The sequence below is a fragment of the Anopheles coustani genome, chromosome 2 (genome assembly GCF_943734705.1).
Source record: "Anopheles coustani chromosome 2, idAnoCousDA_361_x.2, whole genome shotgun sequence".
Lineage (NCBI taxonomy): Eukaryota > Metazoa > Arthropoda > Insecta > Diptera > Culicidae > Anopheles > Anopheles coustani.
The window spans coordinates 72,680,863-72,701,235 of record NC_071289.1 but is presented as its reverse complement, the minus strand read 5'-3'; the positions used below and the strand labels follow the sequence as shown (position 1 = coordinate 72,701,235).

The following is a 20,373-nucleotide window of genomic DNA, read 5'->3' as shown; positions in this document are numbered from 1 at the left end:
GGTAATCGTGCAGGAAACGGTCAACCTGAGCACCGGCCGGCCCTCGGAGCTGGCCTCGATAGAAACGCGTCAGCTGGTCGTCATGATATGTAAGTATCGGTCAAGGTCTATCACTCGTGCCTAGAACTGAGGAAACTCATGGAAGAAAACACACTTTCGAATCATTTTACACAGTGTAAGGTGTTGTTGAAAGCGAAAAGAGTTGCGCTTTCGGTTTTGCGAGTTTGCGGCCAGCCAAAAACATGGAAGCAAAACTGACACACTTAATTTACATTTGAACTGACACGTTACTTTTGTTTTGCTTCCCATTGCCGGCAGTGGCCAACGTGTACGTGCTGGTCAGCCTGATCGTGCTCTATCGGATGTTCGGCAAGGAGCCGCTCCCGGCAACGCAAAACAACTTTGTCCGCTTCGACAACGAGCAAGACGTGGAGAGCGGACCGACCGCAATCCCTTCGGCGCCAGCACCAACCCCCACCAACACCACCACCACAGCAACCAACGGTATTGTGAGCAACGGCAGTTCACTGACCTCGACCGGGCTTGCGAATAATGTCACGCAAGCGACATAACGTTCTCATGCTCCTCGGCAAGGCACGCACGAAGGCGAGGAAGGTATCTTCCAGGTCCAGGCCGCCGGAACGCGTCATTCCCCTAAACATAACGTTGAAAACATGAAAAATGCTAGTGAAAGTTTTGTACATACATCGTTGTTAAGTGTTAAGTCTTGATCGATCGGAATTGTTGGTTCCATATGCCCGGAAGGCCCGGGAGGGGGCATCAGAAGATGATTATGAGTGGGGCTGGAAAGTGACGCATACCAGCTTACCAAAACGGGCCCAGTAGCGTGGTGTGAGGCTGTGGAATGCTGCCTGCGAGTCAAGGCCTCGTCGTCTTCGAGTGGAAAACGGTGTCACGGAGCGAACGAAGAGGGAACCAGCAGCGACGGAGCCAAAATAGACATTTGGGTAAGTTCCCACGCGAAGAAATTGTAGCCCCTTATTATCCCCATGGTTTGCTTTGTGTCCTTTTTTTTGGGGGGTTGACTACATTTTCGGATTTTTTTTTCAATGGTTTTTTTTTTCTAACCACCGTTGGTTTAAAAAGAAGAAATTTGGGAAATAAACCACTAGCCAGAAACCGCCCCATCGAAAAATAGAAAAAAGTACTTCATTTTTCCTTCGGGGTACTCATCGCCTGGGGATAGAAATTAGGAGGCTCGATATATAAAAAAAACGCCAACACCTATCCCTCACAAAGTCCCTTCAAGGTAGCAAATACTTTTTTATTTAACATTGAACAGCTCCGGGGTTTTAATGAACGTCCACCACACATGACTTTCGAGGTATATGCTGCATCAAGTAAACTCTCCTTTTTTGTTTCATTTTGGGTCACTCATCTCTTCAGTATAAAATGGAAAAATAGGCTGAGAAAGTATGGTTTTCATTTGAAGATCGTCAGATTAACTTTTATCTTAGAAATTCGATCGGTTTGCTTTTTCTATGCATACAAATCAAGACAGATGGACATCAATTTATGTATAAAAATTCAATTGATAGATTTAGAGGTACAATTTGTTGATAGACTTTAACACTACGATGTTTTAACTTCAATGCTCGCGTGAGCCGAACAACACAGGCATACCGTTACCCGGAAGAATAGATGTACGCAGCAGCCAACCTGGCGGTCACCTGCGTGGCGGTGAATTGGTGGATAATGTATGCATCGAGGCGGGCTATTCCCATTCCGGCCCGAGCTAATGGATACCATTTATTATTTGCAAACGGCGCTTACGATCGTTGCATCTGTCCGGTTTCGTTCGTACACCGGCGGACTGACGTTACAGATTCGTTGCACCAGGGTCGGCCACTACTAACGCTGCGGTCGCGGTTTGCGTGCGAAAAAGTCCAGATCGGCCTATGCCGATGACGTACGTGTGCACAACGACTAACAGCTCGTGCCACATCTCTGCGAAACTTCATATTGCCGAGGGCATAATTTTAATTCGCCAACAAATTGTAATTACCCACCGGAGTTCATTGTTGTCGTTGGGGGTTGCGTGGTAAAATAGCGCTTATTCGATTGTCTTTCTCTGTCCTCGGTGCGGCACATTCATTTTCGATTCGTTTTTCATTTTTGGTTTTCATTTGCCATCCCGAAACGTTGGCCGAAACGTTGGCCGAAACGGAACATGACTCTACTCGAGGAATGGTGAATGCACCGGTACATTGGCTGCTGACATCGTGTTTTGCACTCTCGAAAGAGATGCAGATGGCACAAGTGCACATTGTTGCGCCCTCCGGAAGTGCATGCGCATGCATACAATTTTTCGTCGGTTCCGTACTTGTACCGGGTCGCTTAGAGGTTGCCTCGGTAGCCGGTTTGCCGGTTACCGCATTTGCAAAACCAAGGAAACTGCAGCAGTGCCGCCCTTGTTGCCGTCGGCTATTTTCTTGACCATGTTTAATCATAAGCGGAAGAAATTAAGCGCCGTCCTTCCTGTGACCCTCCCGCCCCTAAGGGTTGCAGCACTTCTGGAGAAGAAAACTATCCTAGATGTTAGATGCGAGGAGAGAATGGCGTAGCAAACAAGGGGACGAGCGTGAAGTTTTATTTGCTCCAGTCCACCCAGCAAGTGCATACCAAAGACCAAAGAGGAAGTTCTTGCACGTAGATTGGGGCCGACGTACAACGTTAATTAAGAAAATGTCTGTTTCCACGGTGCTCATGCCAGTGATGGCGAACCTCTTTACAGCAAAGTTGCGTACCTAAAGTATTCTCTGGAATAGTGAACGTTTATTAGAGGTTTTCGTTTTTTCTACAAGAACGAGAACAGTCTGTCGTACCTTCCGGGAAGCGTGAAGTTTGGTCGTATAAAACTCTGGCATGGTCTAAAATAAACCAGGTAAAGGTCACGCTGAGTATCACATTTCACGAGGGTAGAATACAAATGTGATCAGTATATAAAGGGTAACAAACACTCTTTGGATTTTGAAAGGGAATATATTATAGACGTGATAGATTTGCCAGCACTGGTACATCACATAGCAAGTAAAGGGCGAAAGAGTTTCTCAGCACGGAAGAATAGTTGGGCTTGCATAGTACTACCAACCAGCATCGCCACCGGGTGAATAAGACTATCCTAAATTTGTTCTTATCAGCTCGGATTATACTCTTGCCCTGCTGCTCGCCGGAGATATATTTCCTTTCTCCGAAGACGGCATCTTCTACCTTATCTCGAACGCCGCGTAAGCCTTGTCATCCCAACGTGCCAGATAGTACTTTCGTTCGCAGGCAACACCGGATGGGTTCAGTCTTGGCCGTCCGTAGCTATCGGAGCAGAAATGTGAAGCCGTTGATGAATGGAATCTAAGCTCGCTGGCCCTCGACCGTTTGATTGGCTTTTGCTTATGCTTATCGTTTGTAATGCAACCATGCTGCTTCCAAAGATAGACCACTTCAACGCTTTGAGGACCGCTCGGCAAGGTAAAAGTTGTATTTATTTTGTGGCCCGAAACGAGGAGCAAAAAAAACGGACACCACAGACACTGTTCGTCCGTGAGATGAGAGTTAATGAGCTGTTTTAAATCATTTTTAACGATTGCCAGGGCCGCTACGACTCGGGTGATAAATTCATTTACACGTTGGTTTGTCTACATCGGTTCGTGTTGGTAGGATGTGTGTTAATGGGATTCTCTTGACGCCGGACGATTATTTCTCGTCTCGAATCGAACAAATGCATCAGAGAAAGGGATTGACGATGGTAGTTATGCTTTTTCACAAATCGATTAGTTTGCGAAAATGGTTTTTAATATATTTTGCACGTTGAAAAATAAAATATTTGCATTCTGCATCTCCTTCTGCTAACGAGAGAAACTATTTCTGACCCCATTAACATTGTAAAGTCGACGTATAGCTTGCGCTCCTAATTGAACTCATTCAAATCTCTCTTTTCACGCCCTTATTATCCACAGCTTCACACCATCGGCGACGAACTGAACCGAGCCGCCCGATACCGCCATTCAAGTCGACCATCCGGATGAACGTGAATGACGAGCTGCAAATGGACCCCCCTCGGCGGCACATCGCGTCGGATCGCGTCGGATATCTCGCGGATGTGGCGAAGAAATCACTCACGTGCCGTACCACAATTGGTCAATTAGGGCAAGCAAGGCAGGCCTAGTAGACATCAGCCGACTGAACCGCCCCTCCCCGCGGGATGGTCGATTGGAAGCGACGAGGACGACGCAACGTGATCGTGTAGCTGAAAGTGATCAGTCAGATCGCCATCACAGACGGAGCACACAGCACACAGTTTATTACCCGTGGAGGTATCTTCTGCCATTCCCCAGGAAGAACGGGAGCCGGTGGGACACTTTCCCAAGCAACGTAAAGTCACCTTTTCCCCCATCGCTCTGTGGTCGAAAGAAAAACAAAATCTCCTATCTGTGAATATGGGCCAGCTATTGTTGATAGATATATTTCTGTACGAGTAAATATGGGTTTTATTTTAGCTAGCGGTAGGACAACAGCTTTAGTAGATTGCGTAGCCGCTCGTCATCGGCATCATTGTTCTATTTGCAGTCGCCGGGCGCCGGCCAGCAGCAAGTGGCGAAGAAGTGACGGAATTAAGTTGGCGCGCAATGCGCACCAAGATCCAATGTCGCGGCCCGGAAGGGTACCGCAGCACAGTATCAAGGGCGAGGACAGTGGATCGGTATCGTCAGAGTCATTATCACGCTCTCCCAAACCAACCGGCCAGTAGCAAACAATTGCGTGATTAAAGTGATGATTTTAGATTTAAAGCTCCCCCCTGGCGCCAGCAGCCGGGAAGGTTGGGCACAGCCTGTTTGTGCTGAGGTAATCCGAGCCGAGCAGACGTTTAGCAACACTAAAGGTCATGCCGCTCAAGTGCGCACCCCCCGAAGCCAAATAATAAAGTAGATTAAATAGGCACATCGAGCGCGCCTCCACGTGGCGGAACTCGGAGTGTAAAGATGCAAACGGAAAACAGTCTCGGAAGATGAGCCGAATATTAGGGGGCGGGGAAGGGTAAAAAGTAGTAGTAGGATTAAAGGTGGGACGGTAAAAACACAAACGACCCGTTGTATATCGTTGTTTTTCCTCTTCTTTTCGACTGCCAACGCGGTTTGTTTGCGCGCAGATTAACAAACGTGTACGTGAAAAATGAACCGTGTGCTTGGCGGTGGTGGATGCGGATGTTTTTTGTTATGTCTGTTTGTCTGCGAGGAGCGTCGTGCGCGAACAAAGCCAAATGCGAAAGAAATATCACCCAGCACATCCGGCGCTACTTGCTGGGCGGTGTAATTGAAGGCGTCGTAGGTAATAGGAGAACCGCTCGGTTGGAAAAGCGGGCGCATTACGCGCACTTTATAGCGTATTAAACGATGGCAAAGTGTTAGGAGCAAGCTAAATAAAGAAAAAAGTACTATAACAACATCCACGGCTTAGGTTTCCATGTTGGCGTCGAGCATGACACATTCATTGAACTTCCCACTGGTTGCGTAGTTATCTGTTCGCCAAAGCGCTGACCTTGCCCCGCTGGAGCGGAACAAACTTTCTATCAACTTCTAAATGAAGGCATCCGGCGCTTGGGAGTCTTAGCTGGGAAAACCGAACAGACTAACCTGGCATCGGACACATAGCCTGTTGCGGTACATTTCGATAGGCGTGCGAACGTGGTTTCTGCACTATTTCACAGGGAAGTGAATCCTGCGAGGTGAGAATAATAAACTAACCTGAACGGAGGTGCAAGGTGAGATGATAAGCGAAAGTTTACTTGATCCGTCGGTAAGATGATACGATTCGAGTGTGGGAAAATTGAAAACTAATTGATTGCAACGGCGCTTGAGGCAACCATAGTCAGGAATTGAATAAAAATGTGTTTTGCACACGCAGCCAATGAATGTGGAATGTAAACACAATTGAATTTAGAAAAACAAGTGAAAACATACAATACTACAGCATGTTGTGAGTTTCACAACGAAACGTTGAAGTTCATTGTGCGCTAGGTTAAAAATGTTACTACTTATTACTGTTAAACACCTCAATGTATCAACAAAAACTTATCGAAAAGCCTTAAAAATGCAAGCGCATTCCAAAAACCCTTACTGACCCACAAACATGCGATCCGTTAGGTTCCCACGTTTGCAAGCCACATTGTGTTTGTATTGAGTTGAAGAGGGGCTGCGCATCTCAAATGGTTTTTCAGAGCTTCTCAACGAGTTTGAAGCATAAATGTGATGTGAATTGTTTTATCACTATCTGCTTCTTAACTCATGATTAACACCAGAATACCACATAATTAGAATATCCGCGAGTGGGTTTTCCAATAACACCTAATTTTTGTCGTCGAAAACAGAAACAAATCGCACCACTATTTTTCGAAAATAAAGTATTTTTAACACATTTCTTATACACTGCATAAAATACAGGATGAGAATCGCTTGCATAAACCCCACATGGCTGAACTATTGAAGACACGCAACAGATGCATTGTGGGATTTGTCTGCTTGATTGAACAGCTTTAAGTTTTCCCCGACCAGTAGAAAGCATTGTCCATTTGTTAGTTACCTTTACATCTCTCTTATGGTACCAGCATCTAATGGATGTTGATTTGCATTCTTAATTTTTAATCGAATGTTCATATCGTGATCATTCAGCAGAGAAGGTAGGATTTGGCGTCTTTCAGCCCATAATTTGCACGCCATCGTAAGACATTCATATCAGCAATGACCATGACGATATTCATACACAGACCGATTTGATGTCAGATTTGCAATGTGTGACAAAAGTAGACTCAAGTGCGCACTCACCTGCATAGGATGCCGCAGAATGTCATTGTAGTAGGACTGGGGAGGTATCGATTGCTGTTGTTGCTGCTGCTGGAATTGCTGACTAAGTGATTGGGCTTGTTGCTGTTGTTGTTGCTGCTGTTGCTGCTGCTGCTGTTGGTAGTAGGACATCTGCAAGCACTGGACCGGCGATGGGAGCGTACGGCCAGAGCTGGGACGCAGTTGTGGTGCCGCCTGGGACGGCTGTATCACACCGTAGTTCTGATGAATGATCGATTGGGAAAGCATCTGCCGTTGGCCGGTCGGATCGCTGCCGAGCGGCATTCCGCCGACACTGACGGCATTCCCACTGGCAATCACCCGCTTGGGGCTGTTCATGTTCATGCCGATGCTGAGGTTTTGGTGTAAAGATTGCTGCTGCAGTTGTGATGCCAATCCCTGCGCTCCGGGCACTCCTCCCGTCGAAGGAGGCAAGTGAGATAGCGGCGGCTGCTGCTGCTGCTGCTGCTGGAGACCGTGCAGCTGCTGCTGCTGGTGGTGGATCAACTGTTGCTGCTGCTGAAGGTGCTGCTGCTGCTGGTGCTGGTGCTGCTGCTGGTGAAGGTGATGGTGCTGTTGCTTCAGCAGTAGCTGCTGCTGGGACAACAGCTCGGCACTGAGCGGTTGCTGGAACGGAGGCCTCAGTGGAGGCTGTCTGCAAAATCAATCCTGAGCGTTACTCTCGCCTCACCGCGCACCCGAACCGATGGCTTCGCAGTGGACCTACCTGAGCGGTACCTGCCGGACCGGCGTTCCCTGCAGGGACCGGCTGGTGGAAGAACACATCGACGTGGTCAAGCTGGCCGACTCCCAGTGCTGCACCAGCGCGTTCAGGCGGGCCTCCTCCAGTGCCTGCTCGGTTTCGCTGCTCGAGTCATAATCTGGACCCTGCAAAAACGACACGTACACGGTACAGAATAATAAATCATCCGAAACAACCGAAAACCGGTGTCGCAAGCAGTGTGTGTGTGTGTGTCCGTTTGGTAGACTTTGTACACAATTTTCGCACACGACAACATAAACCAATTTGATTGGATTCGCAACTCAATTACACCGCACCATCTCGGCCGATGTGTACGACGATGGAGTAGGAGAACCACCAGAGCAAGCAACAAGACAACAAACGGACCAATGTTCACGTGTTGCGCGTGGTGGAAAATCGATACTAAACAACGGCGGTACAACGACAAGAACAAAAACCACCAGCGATGAAAATCAAACGAAACACGATGATAAATCGAGGAAACTCGCGCACGGCCGGTACGGTGCGGGGAATGAAAGAAAACAATTCAATTTCCAACCTACCTCTTCGATTTTCTGATCCAGCATTCGGAAGAAGTTCTGTTGGCTGGAGGATATTTCCCTGCGGAGCGGGAAGGATGACCGTTCGCAAGTTCAGCGTGTTCCGTTCGATGTTGGTCGGATGAAGTTGGTCGCGATGAGAGAAGGCAACGAAGAAAAAAACGAAATAAACAAGGGAAAATGTTTGCGGGCACAACTTAACGATTGGTCAGAACGCTACAAAAATTGAAGAGGCGTCGCCACACAAGGCACTCAGACTGCAAGAGTCCCTCTCCTGCCGCTGTGAAGGCCGATACTTACTGACTCTGGAGGAGGGAACCGTTTTTGCGGAGTATTGACACGATCTCCCCGTTCGGTGGCTCCGGCGAACCGTCGTCCCGCAGGGAGTGCTCCTCGTCGAGCTTTTCCTTCTCGCCGTTGATGTCGCCCCGATCGCCTCGATCGTCGCCCCGGCCGTTCTGTCCATCCTCTTCGTCCGCTTCGGCATCCTCTACTAGTGGCGAGGGGAAAAAGGATTCGATCAGATAAATGCGAAAGGAAGCAAAACAAATGGAGAAGCAAATACTGAATGCCACAGGACAGAAGTCGAAGACAATCTAGAATATTGTGTATTGTGGCAAACGAGGGTTTTCCCTGGAAAATTAACCCATTCGTCAAACGAAGATACTGTTCAATTATATGGTTGATGAGGAATCAAAATTCAGGACGTCTGTATACTGTGGCCAATGTGTTTTGGCAACAATTTTCAAATCACCAGAATTGAGAAGTTTCATCAGAACCATACAGATTGTAAATATTAATTTCAATGATGTCATCAAACAAAATAAAAAAACCAACCGGAGTGTTATGACTAATGGCATGTTATATGACACAAACAAACAAGTATCTTTATTGTATGATGTACTTCACACTATAACACTATTTCTTAAGTAGTAAATAACACGTCATGAGAGCATCTTTTTTTTATAGTAGCTCAAATCGCAATCAACGACCAGCCATTAGAACATCTGGCACCTTGACACGTTCGAGTCAATCATCTGTCCACATGAACCACTTGTATATAAGTGATCAATCGCGATAACAAACGTTAAACAATCGCTGTCAATTGTGAAAAAATCAGCACTTCTCCGATAGGGGATCTCTATGGGAGTACCGCATTTCGGGGTACATGGCATTCAACACACGACACCTCACTTCACTTATCTGTCTGTTTTCTTTCAAAACTTGAAGGTTGTACCGGCTCGCTTTCTTTGTGGGGGACTTCTCCCTCTAGTTTGTGGCGATGAAGACGCGTGAATTTGTTAATTGCCGATAAAGCTTGGTGTCACGCCAGAAGGTTGCAATTACGGGGAAGTATTTTTGGGAAGTCGCTTTCGCTTCTTGTAAAAAGACCTCCAGTCAAACGCCCATAGTAGGAAACGGACAAACAGCGAGAGAAGTTAGAGTGGTTTAAGTTTTACGTCGTGAAGCTACTGCGACGTTACCGACAAGCAGGCATATGGGGACGCTTCCGATGGAGTTTGTGATTTGATTGTTTCAGTAGGACGATCTTTGCGCTTAAACAACTTGCCCAATATGTCCAGGGTGTAGTAGAAGTACACTAGAGCCACTGGTAGAGAAGAAAACAGACACACACAAAAGGAAGTAATTAGGCCAACTGATGCCGAACGATGAATGCATGATCTACGCCTTACCGATCCACAGGATCGCATCGCTACGCCTGGGCAGAACACTCTCCTCAGTGTTGTTCGTCCACCAGCAGATCGAGTCCTGGGCAGCAACAATCAGCGCTTCTAGCCCGACTAAGTACCCGATTGGGTACAGCAGGATCGCCACTTCCTGTCAATCGTAAATGACGGCATCAGTACGATTACAAGCCCGCTTACGTGGGTTCCCATAGCATCGCAAACATGGGTGATAGGAGTGCAACCCTGACAAGCTGCCAATCGGATTGGCGGCTTAGTGGATGACGTACCAGGGAGATCGCTTGATACAGGGAGGCAACCGCGATGATCCAAGCGAGCAGAAAGACTCCGTCCACGATGACATTATTGCGTAGTGCTGATAAGGCTAAACAAATGGCGAGATGTAACATCAGGTCCTGAACGGCTCAGCATATTTTTCTATACGGGCAAGTACTTACCATACCCGTATGATTCGGGACTCTCTAGTTCCCTAATCCATTCCAGTATGTCTACAAAAATTTTGAATACGGTAACTATCAGTATCAGATAGCCGTTGAACTTGATGTACCAGTAGAACTTAGAATCCATTTCAGTACCTGATCGGATCGGAACGTTCGTGAAGACGTCCGGATTGGAACTGATACCGACACGGTTGCATCGCATGCACGCTCCTCCCGAGAAGGACCAGTCATACCGACAACACTGATAATGGAATGCTCTCGAGCGACCAGCGACCGTTCTTATCTCTTGTTTGCCCCGGACCTGTTCGGTTTTCCGAGTGTGAACGTTTCTTGAAATCGTTCTGAGCTCCCCGGTCGGTGATTAATCGAGAGTTCTGCTCGATCGATCGAACGCATTGGAAGCAGTGAGCATGGCGAGCCGGAACACATAAGGCCTAGCATCACCATTTACGTCATCGCCACATCATGACCACTTTCGGATCCTTGCAGATAAGAATGTCCCAGAACGCACAATAAAGACGATCGTTAAAGGGCAGTAAAAATGTTATGTTGTTTCCAACGTCTCAGCAGTTGTTTGTTCTTTTTTTACTTTTATAATAACCTATCGGTAACGTAAGCCCGATAATTCTTAAATCAAATTCTTAAAGCAAATAATTCTTAAATCACAACGAATCCACACGCATCTCGACGGACTTAATTGTTGGTGTCGTCTGGATCGTCCCCGAAGTAAAACTTCACAGGCCGATGTACCTGTTCGATGTCCTCTTCGTCCTCCTTGCATCGGCTATCAAACACCCGGTAGAGGATAACTAAAGTATAGCTCACGTACAATGCCACAACTGTTATGGGGAGGGAAGGGAAAGGAAGAAGACATTATTCCAGTGCCACTTCCGCCTTTCGATAGTACAAAACAATACCACGTACTTAAGTAGAAAACCATCTCCGGCGAAAGGATCACCGCGAGCACACTGTGGTATTGGAGCCTGGAAATCTGTTGAACCACCAGTAGACTCCACTCGGCCAGGAAGATGGCGGCAAACGGTAAAATGGCCTCCTTACGCTCGCACGTCAGCCCCAGCAGGAAGATCAGACCGGCGATGACCCACGCGATCGAGAAGATCAACTGTTGAAGCGGTCGCATCCGAAAGTATGCATCTGCGTGACGGTAGTGTACCCGATGATATACGAGGGTAAATAAAAGGGTAAGGTAAGAAACTGTTGTCACACGCTCGCGTATACGCGCACGTTTACATTCTACACTAAAAATAACAATCGACACTGCTTTGGCGACACTTACTTTCGTTAACGGACCGGTTCAGCTGGTCGTTGGTCAGAACTTGAGTAAGAAAGATGCTCCCGAAAACCAAGGCTGCTACGGCGATCACATAGCCGTGGGTTTTCACGTACCGCCTCAAAACTGGTTCCATCTTCGCTGTTCGCTTGTGGTTCCTGCCCACAGCTAGCGCGTCTACACAAAGCAGCTGTGCCTTTGGGCCACAAAACGATTCGGCCAGCTATCCGGGCTCCTCGAAAGTTGCGCCAACTCCAACTCCCAGAGTTTCTGGAGCACCGGATCGTTCTGCCTGAGAAATGCTAATGACACGGTATAGCCTCCGGAACCGTGGGTTTGTTACTTGCTGCTCGGTGGAAGTTCGCGATCACACTATACAAGGGTACACATACGCACTCAGAGACGAGTGCGCGCGCGCGCACACACGTGTGCGAACCGTTTGAAACCCGTTTGAATCGGTCAAGCTCTCGCTACGTACTGCCGCCGTCGAGTCGATCTCCGCATAACGGCTCCGACGGCGTACAACGATCAGACTGCCTCCGATTGCGATAATCCGGATCAGGGAGAGGAGGAAAAAAATCCTACCACCACCACCACCACCACCACCACCGCCGATCCATCGACGCCTTTACGATGACGACAACTCACCCTCGGGGTGGCAAACACTCCGGCGGGATTCCGCATCGGCAACAAAGGCCTGGCATAACAGCATTAAACAACAACAAAAAACCGGTGTTGAGTCCGGTGGATGTCGCACCAGATCCCGCGTCCTTCAACCTCTCTCCTATCGCACTGTCCCACCGAGCCAAGATGTAACGGGCAAACAAGAGCGATAAGGGGCGGGGGATTGGGGGATCGATGCGTAAAGTGTGTGCCCCATCGTCATTAAGGTGCCGTTGAGGGAGCGAGAGGAGAGAAACGAAAAACATAACAAACATCTTGATCGGCGGCGCATGCGGCGAGCAGATCGAAACTTCGATGCACTGCGGGATCCCTGTTTTACGGTCTGTTTCGAGCAGTTCAAACGCACACCTTTAAGCGCACGAACGTTTCGTAATTTGCATGCGTGCATAATTTTAAAAGGAATGTATATTGCAGTCCAAAAGCTGCACTCGGCAGATGATCGCATGAACGCGTGATGGTCGCTGAAACGAACGTGATCATAATAAATCTATTTGGGATATTTAAAGTTTTGTTTTTTTTTGTAATTTCTTAAACTCTAAGTATCCAACCACTTGTAAAATACGTTTAAATGATGTGAACATATCATTAAATTGCCTTAACATTTTGAAATCATAAACTTTTCGTCACGCTGAAAATCACATTTCTACGTGAGGACCACTTGTTTTCCTCTTAAGGAAAAATGCACAATCCCATCTCAAGGGGAAGGGGGAAGGGTTATAAAATAGGATAACAGAGGGAGGAGGTGAAAAAAGCATGCTATGAAAAATAATTATCAAAATCAACATGATCTCTCCCTAATACACAGCGTGACTGTGAAATATTTCTACCATGTTGAAATGTGCCATGAATGAGTTTCACGATCGGTGATCGTTGACTCGATCTTAACTCTCGTATCGCTGAATGTAAACGACTCTCGGATTTCTATCACCCATTCCCAGAACCGTCAGATTCATCTGTGTTTACTAAATACATTTCCTTGCAGCTTCTCAGCACGATCATCGCGATGTGTAGGGGTCACAGAGGAAGCCGGTAACACACGAAAACAACATTTGGGGATTCCCAGTTGTACGATACACATCACCCTGCTCAAGTGACCAGTGAAGAAAGAGCAACGATGGCAATGGACAAGTACTTGCGCCAGTTCATCAAGTACCAGCCGTACACGATCGTGATATTCACCATGATCATGGTGGCCATTTTAACACCGATGATGGGAGAATTTGAGGCACACGACAGTAAGTAACAACATTACCAAAAGAATCGTTAGGTATTCAGAATGATCGCGCCTACGAATTTTTTTTTTCAGTTGAAAACTTTCGGTTTGGAGGTGCTGTAGCGGTCACGTTCGGTGTAAGTTGGTTTTTGGCTGTGGTGCTTCTTGTGGTAGCTATACACAAGGTAAGTAGGGCATCCGACGTTTTTTCTTTTGTGTTGCAAAACATTTACCGGTTTTTTGTTGTGTTACAGGAAGACAAACGCTTCATCTATCCGTACCTTGTACTCTTCGGTATTGACCTATTTTTGCTCATACTGCGTGAGTTATACGTGATGTTCATCGATAGAATTTATGTCGAATTTCTTAGCATCAAAATGATGCTAGCTGCAATAAGTGAGTTTTTTTGGTAGATAACATCTTTCTCTGCATTGTGGAATTCAATGTAACATGTTCGTGTTTTTCCAGTTGTTCCTTACGTAATTGGGAGTTTGCTGGCGCTGCATCGATTGTTTACGGTGGATCCGATCGTGACACTCCGTAGCGAAGGGTTCGTGCGCTTCGATCGCAACGAGGTGGTCGGCGGACAACAGACCACTGCCCCGGAACCATCGTTTAGCCCTCCGAACGATTACGTACGCCGAATTTAACACCATACCTCCCAGCTCAGCGTAAAGCCATCTTTTTTAAAGTGCTCCTTAGCAAATGTACTGACAAACAAAGGCAAAGTTACCTCCCCTGATTAACTAGTTAAGAATTTTATTCTATCTGCGATCCACTACAGCTAAAAACGGTGTAAATTTTAACGAAACTTCTTAATAAATGTGTTCTCAAGCATCTACCGCGGTGTTGCCGTTTCGAAGTCAACCATCATTTGGGTTATGCTGGTTTTCAAAAACAAATAGACATTCTCAATGAATCACTGGACTTTAGCTGATTAAAAGCGGAATCGTGGGTTTCGAGTAAACGAGATTACGTGTTGATTGTTGAAGCTTCAAACGACGGCTTCACACTATGTGTTTAGGAATATTTATACGGAGAATCACAAACACCAAACAAGCATACATAGCACATTGATAAGAAGCACATCTTCTATTGCGTCGGCTACCATAAGCCTAACCGATAATACGCAGCGTGACCGGACAGCGTTATGCGACGACGAGCGAAGCCTCATCGTCGACAGCGGCCGGATTGGCGATGCCGTTGTTAAACCGCATAAAGTTATCACCCCGCTGTGGTTTCGGGTCCGTAGTGAACAGCCGCGACAGTGCGATGAGCGTCATGAACAAATAGGTGGTGATGTCTGTAAAAATTAAATCAGGGTACGAAAGTGGTTTTCAGAGGGGGCCGCTGTCAATAGTAAGGAACTTTAGCACACTTACACAACGCCACAATTGCAGCTGGAAGGTTTAAAAATAACGTCGTGTACCAGCGCCGATCGTGCCAGATCATGACAAGGTCCCGAAGTGCCATCAGGAACAGATCCATCAGGTACAGTATCGCGAACGGTAGCAGACACTGTTTGATTTCGTGATATACACCGTATATAAACGATACTCCGGCGCAGAACCAGAATGCACCAAGGACCAGCGCCGAACTACCCATGAAGCGGTAGTCATAATCTGTTGGGTGCAGGGCAGCATTGAAATTGCATTAGTTTGAAGCTATCAGCCTATTGCGGCGCCATTTGTTAAACTTACACTCTTCGAGCGGATAGGTGAAGCTGGTTGAGTCGTATATGACAAAAGTCAAAAGCACAGACAGCAGCAGCGTCAGCGCACCGATCATATACCCTTGGAATTTGATGTAAAAACGAAGGTACCGCTCCATTGTAAGAGGCAAACTATTTATATCACTTGTTATTCCGCACGAAACTCTACCGAGAGGGGGCTCAGTTTAAACGCAACCGAGGAGAACCGCAAGCTACCAGATCACAACGTCGAATGAGCATAAACATTTGTATGTAATCACGCTTGAACTTCGGAATACGATCCGTTTTCCGATGAAATGTAACTGAGAAGTTACTGATAAGACTCTACTCTTGTACCGAGGGCAGCATGACGACAGTGAAATGTGGAGAGAAAGCGTACCAGCTTCGCACACCCACAGTGTAAGTTGTGTTCTTGACCAAGTAAGCGGAAACCGATTGTCGTATCATTCCTGGCGATTGGTCGTCGTTCCAACCGCCTTTATCATCCCGTCCGTGAAACAGCGACGTCAATGTCGCGTTGATGTTGATCTTGGAGAAAATAAATTATTATTGAAATCATATCATTTGCAAGCGATTAGCAAGAATGAAAGCTGTATTTTAACGGAAAATGTGTATGTCGCGATAACTCGATACTTGGAATGAAGCAAAGCGTGGAGCGCGGAGACTGGCCTCTATGAAACAGTCGTGTACTTCCACTTGAACATCGCACACGTACTACACCATAATAGTGCCATGGAAATGTCAATTTAACGCTCCTGAATAACAACGGTGAGAAAATACATAAATTTTCGTAGGAGAACCACAACATCCGTTCACGAACACAAAAAAAGTACCGTGCTGATGGAGCAATGCAACTGGTGGTTAATGTTAATTCATGTTTTACCATTTACCAACCACTTCCAGAGAAGGTTTTTGGGAGCAGTGCCGCTTTAATGAGCTCCTGCCGTTATGGTCGTAAAGTTATGCAAATAGTAGCAAGCGTAACGGATAAGAACGCTGTAGCTGTTGCTTTCAATTATTCGCTTCCTTTACCTTGACCGTAGGCGAGTATTAGATGAAGGGAATGGGAAAATATTTCCCCACAATTAACGATTTCCCGACGAGCCGACGAGGTTGGTTCTTGATGGTGGTGTGTTCAATCTTATGGTTTAACCTTTTCGTTTTCATTTCCATTTCTCCAATTGATCACTCATTTCTGCCAAAAAAGGGGTTGGTAATGAATTAATTACAAATACAAACTGTAATGAAATGACAGATATCTGTTATTAATGATATTACATATGTAACGAATCGATAAGCAAGGGGTATTTTCTTCATTTATTTTCATTAAGTATCAATGAACTTCAACCAGATCATTGCACCCGTAGTCAGAAGAACACAATTAGAATGGGGAGAAATGTAGGATTGTTAACAATGGTTTTTTTAAATAAAAATTGTTGGAGTCGGGTAGGTAAGACGAGTAAATAGACTTTGTTTAATAGTTTTGCAGTTTAAAATCAATCTTCGGAGTAAACCTCTTGCGGATTTTCTTCCAATATTGTGGGGAATCAAAAAAGTTAAAACATAGATATTGCTTTATTCCGCGAAATGTAGAAATTGAAAATAATAAATAAAAAACAAAACACTGAAACATTTGAAATAAAAAAAGTTACGAAATTATGCCAAGTCAAACATAAGCCACATATAAAATAAGGTAATACTTGAAACTTCACGTTTCCAAGACACTGGGATCCCTGCGAACATACGTTTCGATTTTGGCCAAGGCTTCAAAAAGAACCTTTCACGGGAACAAGAGTATAATATCACTTGTCAAAACACTCTGCCTTTCATGCTACTTTAACCACCGAACAAGCAATGTCAATGTTGTTTTTTCCAACCCTAAATTCACCCCGCCTCCAAGGAGTGTTTCAAAGGAACCTTCTCCGAAGGACACTGGTCACATGTGTTGATTCTTTTTTGTGAGCTTTGTAATATTTAAATCGAAATTTAACCATATTTAACCTTGAGGAAAGTGGAGAACGGTCCAAAGAAAATACTAGATATTTTCCAGGTTAAAGTTAACCTATGTCGTTGAGGCTTTTAGAATCAACTGTTAAACACTTGTAACGAAATATCCGGCAAACAAGGTCGAGAGTGTTGAAGGAATAGTTAACATGCCTTATGATTTCCGTGTAATTGTTACTAACGCAGTGCGTGTCCTGTTCAATGTTCAACTCGTCTGATTGCCACTGGAATCCCTGCGGTTACTACACCCACGTTGCGTGCTGGTTAACCACTTCGAGTGCCATTCACGGTCCGATTTCAACAGTAAGTATGTTGCAGAAAATTCTCCCCTCAAAGCGATACTCGCACGGTGGAGTCTTTACTCGACAGATCTTATCGTCCGCGTTTCCTCGATGAAACGGAGAAACTGACGGCATCTGGAATTGCGGTAATACCAGTTCCTGCTCATCAGCGGGGGCGGATAGGGCCAGAAGCGATGGGATTCCAGCTGCCGGTGCGTGCGGTGGGTGTTGAACGATGGATGCCACCCCGAGAATAGGACCTCCGTAGGGCGCGTCCGATATAAAGTCTGAAACGTGACCGTATCGTTGCGAGAGCTGTTGATGTAATCCGACACCATTCCGAACAGTGCTTCAGGGCCGGTTCAAACGTGGTCACTTGAAAGTCTGTTGGACTGCTTCCGCTTGCTCCCACCAGGATCTTCTTTCGTTCGCATGTTTAGGTGTTGTATTGGCAAGTGTTCGCCTTTCGTACGCCCGCATTTAAAGTACAGTTCCGGGGTGAAAAGGAAATCTCCGGTCTTAGAATCAGCAGAAGACCCTGGTTAGCACATGGGTTCTACATTCTGTACGAATGGCAAGCAGACTTAAGTAGTCTCCCTTGTGACAATGCGGAAAGTGGTTGTGGCATCCACTTGCGAGGCTACTACGTCTAGCCATACGTTGCAGTTCCTCCTCAGAGCCCAATCTACGCGGATCGTTCATCACGACCGAGGAGCGTGTGATTTACGAGCGTTCCTGTGTACTTGTAAACTCATTTGCTCACGTCCTAAACATGGATTCTCTTTCTCTCTCTGATTATTTGCAAAACTACATCTAGTTCCCGTCATACGTAGTACTGAGAGAAAAGGGCAAGCGAAAGGAAACGGTGTTAGAATACTATTAAGGATGTGGTTTAAAACGTGCAAAAATATAAATATATTACCAACCAAGGAAAAGAGTACGGCCCCCTGGATGGCGCCATCGTGCTCCATCATCTTGATGTCTCGCAAGCAAGCCATTTTTTCGTTCCGGGGAGTTCGTGCCGATGTTTGCAGGTCACAACGGTACGCCCCTCGACGACAGTTGACGGGCAGGAGATGGAAACGGAAGGTATCTGTGAAGTCTAAGAAGCCGCAGCCGCACGTTTCCTGTGCCAGGCCGGTTTAAAAATATCCTGTCGAGGCGCATAAGATCCCCGATGCCGGCATCATCAAGCGGGGCTTCTTGTTCGCCCATAAACTATGCATGCAAGCATGCAGGCAAAGACGTTTTCCAGTTGTTGGAACCCGAACAACCCCTACTGGGTGTTTTCGTTCCGTTTTTTCCGTTGGCGTTCCTAAGCCCGTACATGCAAGCGCACGTTAATGGCGTTTCCTGTTCTTGTCGTGTCGTTTGATAGAGCACACAAACACACACACACACACATTTTGAAGGATCTCAAAGGAGGGGAGAAACTGCGTTCCTGATTTCTGAACTCAAATTCCTGTCGTCACCCATGCCACGAAGAAACGAAAAGCTAACACCACATGGACACACGATGCAGCAAGACTTCTGTGTCTGTCATCCGGCAGGAAGCGTAGAGCATTGCATCAAAAATAGACCTAACTGTCCGATGATCCCTCACCGCATCATATGCTGCCTTCCGCTAGCACATCCTATACATTCATGCAGAATTTGTAAAAAATGGAACTTTAATCAAACTACTCACTGCTGATCCCGTTTCTCGGGAGAAGGTCTGACAAGAAGCTTGTTTTTAGGAAGAAATGTCACGTTTAAAAACAGTCTTCCATTTTTATTTTCACAAACCCTTTCTTTAAAAAAAACCATAATGTTCATGGTAGCATCCATTCTTGGAAAATCATGGAAAATTGCCAACTTCAAAAAATCGTTCGCCTGGCAAGGATGCATCTGCATAACTTAAAGTACATGGCAAGGAGCTGACTGACACGGTCAAGCTCTCGTAGTAACCACCGAGATCGTCGATTAGCTTACCGTTTCGTGTACGGTACACACCTGAAAAGGATGAGATCGAAGGTTGCCTTTTTTAAAAGAGGCCCACCATTTACGAAACCAACATAATAACGAAACGATCCTTCCCGGGCTCGTTCGTTCATAATCGTGAGCCGATTAGGACGTGCCTTCCTTTCAAGCTACCCCGGGATCCGCCGGCTTCGCCTACAAAGGAACGACGATGTCGTCCTTCGAGCCCTTTCGTCCTGCCACTTTAATGCGCCTAATGCGTCTGCGGGTCGTAAAAAGGAATATGCAATTATCCGTTACGCGAGCGCGGCACCATGTCTGACGGGGAAAGGTCACTTTTTAATCAAGGCCACCCGGTACGCTATCATTATCATCATCATCGTCATCGTCATCTGGCGTGTGTGCGACGGATGGATTTTCTTTCCTTGGCCACCTCGTCCACCTTTTTTGTGACATTATAACGTTCAGCCCCTTCAGCTACCCATCATCGCATAAACGACACTGCGGTTGGAGTTTATCATCGCGAAGGACCACAAGAAAGGAGGAATAGTCTCCCAGCGAAAGAAGAAAAATGTAGGAAATACCATTCCGTTGGTTTCGTTCGTTTAACGGCTCAATTAGTGCTGCTTATTATTACTTTGCACTCTATCCCGATGCCATCGGGAGGGACGATTCCGCACGATTACGTGCTTTTTTGGGCCAATGTTTTTTTTTATTTCCTCTTTTTCACTTTGGGGAAAATGAAAAAAAAACATCCGACCAAAAATATTCCGACCGAAATAAATAGGCCACCCTTGAATGGCACGAACGTAACCCGAATAGTTTACGGATTACTTCCTTCACCAAGGTCCTAGGTAGGACATGGCGGAGGGTTGGCCTTATCCACCGAAATTAAGGATCGTTCCATGCACAGCAAAACGTTGCCCAC

The 20,373-nt window shown here is 46.3% G+C and overlaps 4 protein-coding genes across 7 annotated transcripts in view; 1 reads left to right on the top strand and 3 right to left on the bottom strand.

Moving 5' to 3' along the window:
• LOC131267415 (putative uncharacterized protein DDB_G0271606) overlaps positions 1-20,373 on the bottom strand; it is a 75,983-nt gene that overhangs the window by 25,020 nt on the left and 30,590 nt on the right. For 3 of the 4 annotated variants that reach the window (XM_058270291.1, XM_058270290.1, XM_058270289.1), the window contains 4 exons: positions 8,457-8,649; positions 8,160-8,217; positions 7,582-7,742; positions 6,837-7,509 (listed from right to left, as the gene is read on the bottom strand). In XM_058270291.1, the coding sequence (XP_058126274.1) occupies positions 6,837-7,509; positions 7,582-7,742; positions 8,160-8,217; positions 8,457-8,649 (1,085 nt within the window). The remainder of the gene's footprint in view (positions 1-6,836; positions 7,510-7,581; positions 7,743-8,159; positions 8,218-8,456; positions 8,650-20,373) is intronic. The other variant, XM_058270292.1, reaches the window with a different exon arrangement.
• On the bottom strand, positions 10,930-11,830 carry LOC131267419 (uncharacterized). Its single transcript, XM_058270295.1, has 3 exons — positions 11,600-11,830; positions 11,227-11,457; positions 10,930-11,141 (listed from the first exon to the last, which is right to left on the bottom strand). Exons 1-3 carry the CDS (start codon positions 11,727-11,729, stop codon positions 10,996-10,998), a joined length of 507 nt encoding a protein of 168 aa, XP_058126278.1. The 5' UTR covers positions 11,730-11,830; the 3' UTR covers positions 10,930-10,995.
• On the top strand, positions 13,240-14,331 carry LOC131267416 (uncharacterized). Its single transcript, XM_058270293.1, has 4 exons — positions 13,240-13,512; positions 13,584-13,675; positions 13,745-13,886; positions 13,959-14,331. Exons 1-4 carry the CDS (start codon positions 13,392-13,394, stop codon positions 14,138-14,140), a joined length of 537 nt encoding a protein of 178 aa, XP_058126276.1. The 5' UTR covers positions 13,240-13,391; the 3' UTR covers positions 14,141-14,331.
• Positions 14,357-15,442, bottom strand: LOC131267418 (uncharacterized). The gene is made up of 3 exons (XM_058270294.1): positions 15,191-15,442; positions 14,873-15,112; positions 14,357-14,793 (listed from the first exon to the last, which is right to left on the bottom strand). The coding sequence occupies exons 1-3, from the start codon at positions 15,318-15,320 to the stop codon at positions 14,639-14,641; spliced, it is 525 nt and encodes a 174-aa protein (XP_058126277.1). The 5' UTR covers positions 15,321-15,442; the 3' UTR covers positions 14,357-14,638.